Source organism: Mauremys mutica, chromosome 2, assembly GCF_020497125.1.
Source record: "Mauremys mutica isolate MM-2020 ecotype Southern chromosome 2, ASM2049712v1, whole genome shotgun sequence".
Lineage (NCBI taxonomy): Eukaryota > Metazoa > Chordata > Testudines > Geoemydidae > Mauremys > Mauremys mutica.
The window spans coordinates 81,838,709-81,851,685 of NC_059073.1; the positions used below are offsets into that span (position 1 = coordinate 81,838,709).

Sequence of the window (12,977 nt, forward strand, 5' to 3'; positions counted from 1 at the left end):
CACCTGGAAACCACTTTCATTCCTCTTGTGACTTAACTAAAAACTGTGGTAATTCCACATTCTAATCTACCACCCTTGCAATGGTCTGTTATGCTGTACCTTTTTTTTACGATTTGTGCACCTTGCACTATCACAGTTATGCTAAATGAGGTCCCAGTCTAACTACATTATTAACCCTGCAAATCTGTTCATTTTCTCCTGAGAACCCCGAGGCAGGATATACAATACAATATGTCCAATTGAAAAACTATTTCAGACTCGATGGAGCTGCAGTGTGCTAAATTGTAAGAGGAATGCGTGTTGGACAAAAAAAGATACTAGTAAGGGAGGTAATATAGTGCATTGCATACACCGCACAGAATTTGTTTTTGGTTTTAATCACCTTTTCTAGTTAATTTTTAAAGCTCTTACTTAATGTGCTTTTCTTCACTTCTGTCATGGCTATTAATTATCACATTTATTTCCAGTTTGTGTCATTTTTGCATTTTCCTTTCCCTGTCACTTCTCCAGCTACTTTCCTGTAGCCTTTTTTATTTTGAATACTTTTAACCCAATCTCATTATGCAGATCGGTAGGATCTTGGGGTGGTGGTTGTGCCACACCACATTTATAGTAGATGCCAGAGTTTTGTGTAGCGTGTATATCTGGTATCTTGTCTGGACTTGTCTTCATTCTGCCGCAAGCAGGTCCTTAAGAAATTCTAGTTCTTAAGATTGATGTTCTGCAAATGTTAAGGTGTATTTTATAAGCAAAAATTAGCCAGACTTTTTACTCCATCCCCTCCCCTCTTGTCTATATTTGACCCAAGTTCAATTTTGTGTATGAAAGAGAAAATTAGTTGTTTAAATATATTATGGTTTATAGAAGCCTTGTGTTTGAATTTATTGGCAACAGTTAGAGAAGTATTATTTCAGTTAGAGAAGTATCTATCTCACGCTGCCTTTATAGTTTGTCTTTAAGAGCAATGTAAAAAATTATAAATTTTTTTAAACACAAAAGAACCTCAGTAATCTGAATACCCCATAATTCTTGCACTCAGCTGTACTTTCTCCCTGCTTCTCAAAGACTTAATATCATAGTGCTGTATTAAGAATCCATTACCTTTTATAACTAAATGACTTGCCAAACGAACAAAGCATGTTTTTTGATTTCTCACTATTTTGCTTATTTTTTAAATGAAAAATTCGATAATTACTAGTTCTCAGCATGTATTAATAGGATTCCACTGAATATGTATCCTGCCTGTAGGTAAGAAGTGAAATTGTCTCAAAACAAATCTAGACCGAGTTTCTGTTTGAATCCCAGAGCTTTGAAAATAGCCTGCCTTACTGGCTTCTGCAAAGCACTTCACCCTGCCCCACCCTATTGCATGCACAGATTGCACTGCACTTATTCCTCCTCTGACTAAAAGTTTGTTTCATCAGCATCTGTTCTACTTTCGGAGCTTGCTTTGGATTGGGAAGCTGCTCAGAACAGCAGTCTGTTTGGGTCACATAGAGGCACTTGTCATTATAGTGTAATTTTTAATGGAAAATGTCTTTCTCAAAGGCTGTCGGTGCCCATTGTTTTACAGTACATGAACAGTTGGCTAGTCCAGGTGTTTCCTCTTTTGTTTTCGTGATATGTGGATTGGAAATTCAAGAGAAGCCTTTGCAGAATGGAAGAGCTGAGGGTTTGTATTTATCTGTCCTAACTGCATAGCAATGAGTGGGATTTGGAAAGAAACCCAAATCCTGTGTGCTTTTTAATTTTAAAAAGTGTGTATTGTTTTAAAGGAGTCAGAAATTATAAAAACTATTAGTATAGCTCTTAAATAAGTGAGTATTCCTATTTTATGTGGAATAGTTTTATAATGAATAGTATTCAGAAACAACCTTTTTTATTCAACACTAATGGTTTCATGTCTCTTTTTTGTGGGTTTTATAATTATACTTTATTCAGCATAACTATATTTAAGTTTAAAAGTTGAACTGATATTTTTAAAGAAAAAACTTAATACCAGTCTCTGACGTAATAAAATTAAAGTTGCAGGCTGAAGATGAGATTAGTGATAGGTGTCTATTCACTGTTCAGTGGGCATCTGTGTCTTTGGGGCAGCCGGGCAGCCTTAAGGAAATTCCTGACTCATGTCTGTCTCTTTACAGGACAGTCGGCCAAATATGTCAAGACCTCTGATCACTAGATCCCCTGCATCTCCATTGAACAATCAAGGCATCCCCACTCCAGCACAGCTCACAAAATCCAACGCACCAGTTCATATTGATGTGGGTGGGCACATGTACACCAGCAGCTTGGCCACGCTTACTAAATACCCTGACTCCAGGTAATTGTAAAGATTGCATTGCATGTATTTTGCCATTCATTGATTCAGTTTTGTGCTTAGACATTATGGAACTCTATTCTCAAAATATTAGATTTGTCCTTTGCTTTAAAATGAGCTTAGTGTTTCTGAGTAGGTAGGAGGTGGCAGGTTGATCTTTCTTCCTCTCCTACCGTGTACCTCAGACTAAAGACACATCTTGACAAATCCCTTTGTTTATGACCTGAAATAAAGTTGGCACCAAGGCAGATGTTCTTAACCCTTGCATAAAGTTCATTAATATGCACTCATTTTCTCTGACTTCATATATGAAAAATCTAATGGCATGGTTACAAATGTACATACAATTGAAAACAAAATTTTGAGCAACATTTACTTTCCCACACTGTCAACATGTAATCCCAGACAACACAGTTTTAAAATACAGTTAAGATTGTAACCTATGTCTAATAGCACTAACTTAAAACCTTATTAGATAATTTGTATTTTTAAAACCATTGCAATTATCTGTGGAATCCTAAATCTTCTTTTATATCCCCAATTATACTCTAATGAGTTGGGGATCCCTGTAGATCATGAGTATTAAATAGTGCTAGGAAATTTTCACATCCACAGACAAATTATATGATGTCAATGGAGTAAAGGTCCATCGCAGAGGTGGGGGTGGGGTCTATTCGTCTTTTTTTTTTTTTTAAGAGCACTGAACATACTCTTTCTTGGTGAGCTTTACATGGACAAGATTTGAATTCCTCACTCTAACAGATAAAGAAATAAAAAGTCGCCCCCCCAAAGTCAGAAAAAAGGAGCTATGCACAAAAGGGATGTTCATAATTAAAGCTGGCCAAGAAATGGGAATTCCTTTCCACAAAACATTTCAGTTTTGGCAACATTTTTGTCCTGAACTGGGATGAAACATCAAAAACATGAATTTTGCCACAGGAAGGGATTTCAAGAAAAAAAAATCAGCTTTTGTTGAACCAAAAAACTCTGGCTGCACAGTGCACCTGAGCCACAAGTTCCAGGAGCTGGAGAGTCAGAGAAAATGAAAATTCTGCAGTAAAACTGAAAATTTTTGCAAAAGGGCATTTTTTTGTCGGTAAATCATTGACTAAATTTTTTTTTGGACCAGTTCTATACAGAACATCACAGCTGGGCTATTCAAGCATCCTCTGCTATAGTATTTCTTGTTGGTGGCATCATATCCCTCCTGTTTAAATCACAGGTATAATTGGGGCATTTCACAAGTTCTGTAAATGTGCATTCACTGCACAAGTCAATTTACTGCTTCTGCTTTGATAGAGTTCCCTCTGCATTGCAAATTACCATATTTCCTGATCACAGTCCTGTCACGTGACTGCTCTAAAGTGTCACACTTCACACCTACTGTTCATCTAGTTCAACAATAATAGAACCCTTAGAACAATTATGCAGTTAAACCATTTAGCAGTTTAAGCTCTTTGCTTCTATCTTTTTTTTTTTTAAATCTTCAGGTTCTGTAGCTGTACTTCCCTTTTTTTATAACATACAGTCCATTTTAAAGCGTAGGGTTCTGTTTTGAGCATACAATTCACTGCAATGACACTTCTTTTCCCCTCCCTCTGCTAATGCAATATAGCTTATAGTCTTAGAGTGACAATAGTATTATAATACATACTAAAGGCACCGAGAGAGAGAGAGAGAGAGAAGAGAATGCTTATGGAAAGAAAGAAAAACAGAAAATAAAATGTTTAACCCACTTGATAGGGCACTTCTTTTCAGAACAAGGAGCACTACCTCTTGTGTGTCTGAGGAGGGGGAGACCGAGGCAAAAGCAATACGAGCAGTGTGATTCATCCAACAAGAACTGAAAATTTTTCTCCTGGTCCAGGAACAGTGTATAGAAAAGTTTAACCCAGAAAGCATTTGTAGTGGTCTGCAAAACTGGTTCTAGCCCTGTTGGGAACCTCTCTTAGGGAAGTGCAGAACAACCATATGAAGTGGAGTTGGGACAATTCCGCATGTCTCGGGATCAGGCTATTGATAAAGTCATGGAAGCTTTAAAGAAATATTTGCACTCCTCTTGTTTTTTGCTCTTCTAGGAAATTTGAGAAGCCATTTCTGCTAATATATGCAGCTAATGTTTCCAAGTTAGAGGCAATATGCTGGTCCAGTGAATTTAAGTGAAGAAAATAAAAAATCATATGGTGGGACAGAATTTCAGCTTAATCTTTTCTCCTCTCAGTTCAATGTGCCATTGTAACACTTTATGAAAGTGGAAATGGCAGCTGCCTATGTTATGACCCTGCCAGCAGGTAAGGGATCTTGGGGGATAATTACTGCACTGGTGGGGTGCAAAATAAACTTTATTAAGAAAATGCAAAAACAGGGAAAATTCAATAGTGAGGGGTATGGGGTTTGTTAAGGTAGACAATTGGGGAGGGGTTTCTTTTGGTGAACAGTATATGGGGTTTCAATAGTGGGGTACAATACAGTTGGTAACCAATTAACACTGAAGTATAAATGTAACAGGTAGCTAACAATTTTTATGTAAAGGGTGTGTCACAACAGCATATAACCAACTAACAGTTATGGATAAAATATGTTAAATAGCAAACAATTCTAGGTAAAAATGTGTCTCAGTGGTGTAAATGTAGAATGTGAGGTGTATCAGAGAGAAAAAGTAACCAATGGGGTTTTATGCTAGACTTCAGCAATACAATTGAGGTTTGGCAGCAGTAGGAGCGGGGTGAACCCTGTGGGGAAAGGGATTAAAAGAGAGAGGGGAAGAGAAGCACGTGGTGAAGTGGAGACCAAAGGCAGAGGCGCTGCGGAGGGAGATTTAAACTCAGGGAGACACAGAGAACAGACAGGCTGTAAGTTTAAGCAGCAAAGAGACTGCGGAAGCCCGGGGGGGTGGGGGGGGAGAGAACGGGGGAAAACACAATTATACAGAACACAGCAAGGTCTTTATCTATGATCTAACTTAAACAAGACTACACAAATTAGCAAGTAACAAAACACAATACAACAATTCTCTAAGCCTAACTTACAGAGTACAATGCAAACAATTTTTAAACCTAACTTAACCACAGCTATGCAAAATGAAATTACAATTTATCTAGACTAAAGGCTAAACCTAACCTAATGGGTGCACCTTATACTAGGGGTAGTTCCAGAGGGCAGAGTGGTGTGTGCCCAGGGTACAGCCCCGGGGGGGCCGGGGGGGTTAACTAGTGGTGGCTGCAGCAGAAGGCACAGCTTAGCAGCGGCACAGGCTTATTTCTAGCAGCAAAGGCGCTGCGGAGCTAGAAGCAGATTACAGATACAGACCAAGGAGTTAGCTTGGGTCTGTCTGCTGGGGAAACAAGGCCAGCAGCTAGGATAGGGGGAGTTTGCAAGAGGGAGTTCTTACCAATCCCCAGGACAGCAGCAAGCACAGAGACAGGAACAGCAGCAGCATCAGAGGACGCAGAGAGGACTCGATTCACTTACAATAATCAGGAGATCTCCAGGCACAAATTCGTTGTTCATGGGAGGGGAGTTTAAAAATGGGGGTACGCTCAAAAACAAACGAGAGCGGGGAGAGGGGCCCCCAAAGACCCCTAGCTGATCAGACCAGGTGGCAAAGCAAGGACCTTCTCCGAGGTCTGATCAGAAAATGTCTGGTTTTAAAGGCAAACTCAGGCAGTTTCCCACCAGTAACTCTTATTGGTTCCCCTTGTTAGAGGGGAGGAGAGGAGACGTCAGGTCTGCACAGGACATGTCTGGGCAAGTTTTTGAGCCACAGGTTATGTCTCATACACTCAACTATTTGGCCATTTTAGGTCTTGCATTCTGGGCAGCGCCCCCTACACCGAGCCCGGGTCTGAACAAAGGAGCCAAACAAAGAAGCAAGAAGCCCCCTCCCTAGGCAGAGCAATGGCTCCAGTTAGTCTGCACAGGCCATTCCTATAAGCAGGGCCAGGCTGTGACTAGTCAGTTCCATGGCCGGGGGGGCGGCCACTTAGCAAAAACAGAAAGGAGAGGGGAAAAAAAGGAATGCAGCAGGGGGACAGCTGTAACAGACATGTTAGAATCAGGAATTTAATAAATTTAAAATGTAATAAAAATACTGACTTAAAAAAAACACCCCACAACCCCTAGGTAACAGCTGTCTTGTTTCATGTCATTATGATAACCTCTTTTGTTTCAAGTCTGCAATGTTTTTTTTGTTGTTGTTTCAGTAGTCCATGTCTCTTGAACCAGTAGATGAGTGAGTTACACAGATTAAACTACTTGATAGTGGGGATTCACAGCCACTTCTAGAAAGTTTAAAACACAAATTTTAGCATTGGCAGCCTCAAAAGAGCAATTACTAAATCAGTTTGGAAGTCAAGTCAAGAGCTGTGAGGTGATAAGATGGTAATCATGATGTGACTTTTATTTTTATTTAAGGTCAGATACCTCCGTCTTCCAGCACACTCGTTTATTTTTATATTTATTGGTGAGTTGGGAATATAAACTTTCCAGTGATACACTACATTAAATTCTAGCCCCAGCAGTTGACAAGAACCTGATATTCAACTTTACATATATAACTGGTCCCTTGGATTAGCAGTTTTTTGTGGCAAAATTCCAGAACTTGAACTAGTGTTACTGTTGATCTCTACTTTGGCTAAGGTAGAAAACAGAAATCAACAGAGAGAAGGCATGATTCTTGTAAAAATGTGGACCTTATTTATTAAATGCCCAGTGTTTTGTTTATTATTGGAGGCACATGGTACCAGTTTCACATCTCCCCAAAATAAACCATGAAACTGACATGGTTCAACAGATCTTCTCTGAATGATTGTCCATGTGGATTCCACTCTGGGCTTACATGCGCGCAAGATCGGATTTTTTTGGCCAGCAGTGCCTGTGGCCATGCTTGGACCTACAGTACCCTCGTATGTCCTTCTCACCCAGCCCCTCCACCTAAGGGCATAAAGCCTAACCATCCTTTGGTTCCTTCTTATTGCCTATAACTGTGAGATGGAAGCTGTGCAGTGTCCATCCTTTCTTTGCACACTGTTAGTTGGCTAGAATCCTAACTAGTTATTTTATTTAATTAGTTGTATAGTTAATAGCTTATTGGCTAAATACTTATTGCTTTTTAAATAAGCTTCAATTAGGATAGATCCTACTTTCGCCCTATAGACATGTACTAGCAACAGGGCAGAAGCTAAATCTCCAAGATTCAGGACCTGTCTCTTGCGTTATGCTTCTATGCCTGATGGCTACTGATGCTCCTACTCTGCCTAGACGAGAGACACATCCAATAGCAATGTTGGCATGTCATTCTTCTCAAAACTCACTCTGACCCAGGGAAGCTCACGTGAAGTTGTTCTTCCTTGACAGATCAATGCAAGCTTCCTTGAACATCGAGAGGAAGGCTACAGCCAGGCCTTAGTCATATAGTCACTCCCTTAGGGTACATCTACATTGCAAACAAAACAAAGTAAAAAACACAGCAATGAGTCTCAAAGCCTGGGTCAAATGAGTCAGGCTCATGGGGTTTGTGCTACAGGGCAAAAAATAGAAGTATATGTGTTCCTGCTTAGGCTGGAGCCTGGGCTCTGAAACCAAACAAGGGAGGGTGGGCCTCAGATTCTGGGCTCCAGCCCAGGTGGAAACACTCTACCTACACTGCTATTTTTGGCCCCATCGCATGAGCCTACTCAGTTGACCCAAGCTCTGAGACTTGCTGCCACAACTTGGTTTTGGTTTTTTGCACATACCCGTATTGCTTCAGAGAGCTGAGATTCCAGCTGGAGTAACCCCATCTCCTCAAAGGCCCTGTTCATCTGCCACTATCTTGGTATTTGTATCCTCTGACAGGGGCAGAAAGGAGCACTGCTCCAGGGATGAGCCAAGCACAGGTCACCATCTCTGGCACCTAGCAAATTGAGACACGAGAGTCACCAGACACGATTTGTCTCATGTACAATCTTCTAAGAGCCAGAAGCCTGCAAAGGCACAGCCTGTGCCTCCATACCAACTGCAAGGAGAGCACATACAGTACCCATTAAATTGGTGGACTGTGCTTCTCTTGATACAGACCCCAGCGCAGAGTGCATTGGTACCAGGGGCGTTGACAAAGAGTGCTTCAATACTTGAAGCTTTGGAACAATGTCTTGTGGTACCTAGTATCTCAGCACCAGCTATCTTGGTATCTAAACCATACATAGGACAGAGTGACTTACTGTGGGCCCAGTATCAGTCATCTCTCCTTGAGAGATTGAGGGTGGTGGTATCGAAACCACTAGCTTTCTTTCTTTTCTTCTTTTTTTTTTTTTCTTTTAACTCATAAATCTTCTGTATGTCAGGTTAAAGAGGCATCCTGTCTCCAGTAGTGACTTCTCCATATGGGCACAAGGTCCTCCCAATATAGCTTGTCGTGGGGGGAGGAAGAATACACCTTTTTCTCCTCCTCTGCTGGGCATAGTTGGGACTAGTCTCCTACCTCTTCCTAGGTAGCATAGTGAGAGTTGGGAAGAGATTCAATGAGAGGTATCAGGAAAAGATATAGCTCTCCTGCTACCCTCCAGGTGTTCTTCACTTCAATATTCATATCCTTATTATCTAATGCCCTATTGGCTGCCTATGGCACAACAGTACTCCAGAAAACCTGCACTATCCACTGTCTCTAAGGCTAGGTCTACACTGGGGGGCGGGGAGGGGGTGTCGTTGACCTAAGATACACAACTCTCGTAGCTGAAGTCGGCCATCGATTTATCTGGCCGTGAGGACGGCGGCGAGTCGACCACTGCTGCTCCCTCGTGGATTCCACTTCCGCCTCTCGCCGAGGTGGAGTTCCAGAGTCGACGGCAGAGCAGTCAGGGATTGATTTTATTGCGTCTACACTAGACGTGATAAATCGATCCCCGATAGATCGATCACTACCTGCCGATCCGGTGGGTAGTCTAGACGTACCCTCAGACTAGATCACCCTTCCCACAGAGAGAGTTAACTATTTCAAAAAAGCAGCTGGTACAGCCTGAGATGCTGGACAGGAAGGAGAAGGAAAGTGAGGAAAAGCATCAGCTGCAAGGAGAAGGAAAAACTATCCCTTTTGTGATCTCCTCCTCCTTTCCCAGTTGAGGCAATGACCACATCTGCCTCAGTGAATGAATTCAAGGTGTTCCAGGATCTCATAACGCACATGGCAGAGACCCCGGGTATACCCCTGGAGGTAGTTAAAGAAAAATGACATCAAACTCTTGGAGATTCTACATGCTTTCACACCATGCCCATAAATGAGTGACTCTTGAGGCCAGTGAAAAACATATGACACGCACAATCATCCATTCCAGCCATTCTGAAATGAGCTGACAGGAGGTACCAGGTTCTTTGCCAGGGATTCGAATATATTTGCTCACATTCAGCACTTGGTTGTCTTGTAGTGGCTGCTATTCAGGAGAGGTCAAAACAACAGGGACCTCAGCAACCCACACGAAGAAAGAAGGGCCTGAAGAAATTGGAACTCTTTTTGGATGGAAGGTGTATTCATCAGCTGGCATCCAGCTACAGGTGGTGAATCACCAGACTCTCCTCTCCAGATGTGACTGTTTAAATTGGGATAAGTTGTTTGTTTAAAGACAAGCTCTCAAACACCGGGAAGAGATGAAGACTATTATGGCAGAGATCAGCTGACTGCCTGCACTGTCTTGCAGGTTATGCTTGATGTGTCTGACAGGGCTGCAGTTACTATGGCCACAACAGTAACAATGGTCATCATGGCGTCAGACTTTGGAGTTCCCCAGGGAGATCCACACAATTGAGATGACCCCCACCCCCCATTTGAAGGTAACAAACTTTAACTCTGGAAGGGATCAGATCCTTTGTTCCTTAAGAATCAAGGGTGACTCTACACTCTTTGGGCCTTTATGTTCCAGTCTCAAGGAGGAAGCAAACATGCTAGCAGTTATCCTTCAGACAGTGAACCTTTGCCCAATATTATCAGCTAGAGCCACTGAGGAAGACACAGATTCCACCATATGTGGCCCTCTTCTGCCCCACAGTCTAGGGTTCCCAGCAGCACCAGATTAGATGCTAACGTTGAGAGCCTGATAGAATCACCACAGGATTTTTTCCCCCATTCTAACTGCTTACCCTTTGGCAACTGATTCTTATTTTGGGGGAGCTTGGACTGGGATTGCTTCAGGCGGTGGGGTCCTGGAGATTGTAGGCAAGGGATATGCTATCCAGTTCCAGTCCCTTCTCATCTCTTTCCTCCTGTCCCTTTTTAGGGACCTTTCTCACAAGAGCGTTAAAACAAAAAGTGGACTCCCTTCTACATTTGGTAGCAGTGGAGTAGGTGCCCTTAGATTTCAGGGCAGGGATTTTTAGCCTCGTTACTTTCTGATCCTAAAGAAGAAGAAAGGGAATTGGTGGCCCATCCTGGACCTTCAGTGTCTCAATATCATTATCCAACATTTCCAGTTCAGAGGTCACTCCAGCCTCCACAATTTTCTTGTTAGAGCCTCTGGACTGGTTTATGGCTCTCAACCTACAAGATACCTGTTTCCTTACTTCAATCCGTCTAGCCCTCAGGAAATACTTCAGATGCCTGTTAAAAACTTTGCTACAGTACAGGATCCCTGCCTTTTGGGTTTTTCCACAGCAAGGTTATCCACCAAGTACTTGGCAATCATGGCAGCTCATCCAAGACTACAAAGAATTCAGGCCTATCAGTACCTTGACAGTTTACTAACCTGAGGAAAATCACCCCAACAGGTGAACAACTTGATTCAGGTAACTCTCAAATTCTTTGCTTTGCTGAGCCCCAAAGTCAACAGAGAAGAAAAATCTATATTGACTCCAGCTCAGAGTATAGACTTCATAGTAGTAGGTTTAATCTTCAGATCAGCAAGTGCTTACCTTCCACAGGAAAAATGTCAGACAATAGTGAACTCCATCAACCAGTTTCAAGCTCACCCAAAAACGTTGAGAGCATGCCTCCGACTTCTGGGACACATGGGCTCGTGCACCTATGCGTTGCAGTTTGTCAGACTTCACCAAGCTCCATATAGAAGTGGTTGAAATCAGTGTATTTACCCAGCAGACACTGCACAGACACAGTGGTCACAGACCCACAAGAAGTCCTCTCGTTAGTCTGGTGGAAAGATCCTCTTCCAGTGTGCAACAGAGTACTCTTCTCTGCACCTGTACTTACCAAGACTCTCGTGATGGATGCTTCTATTCAGGCATCGGGGATGCATCTAGATGATTTGAAAATCAAGGCCTATGGTCTCCTCAGGAAGTTTGCCTCCCATAAATATCCTGTATCTCTAGCCAGTTGCCAATCTCTAGGTATTCACAATACAAGTGGTGATAGACAGCATGACAGCTAGCATTATTCCCACAGGCAAGAGCGAGAAAGATCTTTTCTGCCCTATCAGGAGGCCATGTGGTGCTGGAATTGGTGCATTCACGTCCAAATCGCATTGGTGGCTCTCTGTATCTTCCCAGCCATCAGAGCACCCTGGGTAGATCAAATATGCAGACAGTTCTTGGACAACCACAAGTGGGCTGTCAAAGATGCAATCCTACAAAACTTTTTCAGAAGTTAGACCTTCCAGAAATAGACCTGTTTGCCATAGACCAGAACAAGAAGTGTGAGGCATTGTGTTTGGGGGAGGCAAGCCTAGGATCCCTGCTGGATACCTTTCTCACCCGCTGGACACTGGATTGATATCTGCCTTTTCGCCAATCTCCAGGATACAAAGATTTCTGTGGAAACTGAGGCAAGATAAAGGACTGATGATTGATAATCCCAGCATGGGCCAAGAAGTTCTGGTATTCAGATCTGATGATGAATCTTTCAACACAGTTCTCCACTGCATCAGTCTCTTAGAACAACTGTCAGATCCTACACCTCATCCCAACTTCCTTATATCTGACATCCTGGACATTTGGCTGGTTGACATCCTTTGAAGAAGCTCTTCAACTGAGGTTCAAAAACATTCTGTTCCAAAACAGGATACCCTCAGCCTGATTTGACTTAAAGCTAAATGGAAAAGGTTTTCTATTTGGGTATCTTAACACCAGCTGTCTCCCTGGACATCACCAATTTCAGTACTATTGGACTATTTCCTAGCTCTGAAACAATTTGCACTTTCTGTTGGTTCCATAAGGGTTCAGCTAGCAGCAATATCTGCACACTGCCATCTTATCCAAGGCAACACAGTATTTTCTCATCCTACAGTGGCAATATTCCTTAAGGGCCTTTCGTGTTTTTCCCCCCAATTCAGGAGACACCTTCCTCTTGGGATCTCAAAATAATACTCACAAGATTGATGGGTTCCACCTCCCTCTGTGCTCTTAACCTGTTCCCTGTACCATTTCTTGATAAATACTATATTCTACTACTATGAAGTCTATACTCTGAGCTGACATCAGCTAAGAAGGTAAGGGAGATTCAATCTCTCACGGCAGGTCCTCCTTATACAGTGTTTCATAAGGGACCCCAAGTTTCTGTCCAGAGTTTTGAAAATTCCATATGAACCTATCCATTATCTCCCAGTTTTCTTTCCCAAGCCTCATTCAACCCCAGGCAATGCTAAACATCACATACTTCATGTAGTAAGAGCGCTGCCTGAGGGACAAAGTTAATCAGGAATGTGTCCAGACTGTGAGCTTTGCTGATCATTATGGGGCA

At 42.3% G+C, this 12,977-nt stretch overlaps 1 protein-coding gene across 10 annotated transcripts in view; it reads left to right on the forward strand.

Annotated features, from left to right (window-relative positions):
• KCTD1 (potassium channel tetramerization domain containing 1) overlaps positions 1-12,977 on the forward strand; it is a 145,851-nt gene that overhangs the window by 79,927 nt on the left and 52,947 nt on the right. For 8 of the 10 annotated variants that reach the window (XM_045004483.1, XM_045004486.1, XM_045004490.1 and 5 more), the window contains one exon: positions 2,145-2,323. In XM_045004483.1, coding sequence (XP_044860418.1) covers positions 2,145-2,323 — 179 coding nt within the window. Of the gene's footprint in view, positions 1-1,573; positions 1,673-2,144; positions 2,324-4,398; positions 4,513-12,977 lie in introns of those variants that run through there. The other 2 variants (XM_045004485.1, XM_045004482.1) reach the window with 2 other exon arrangements.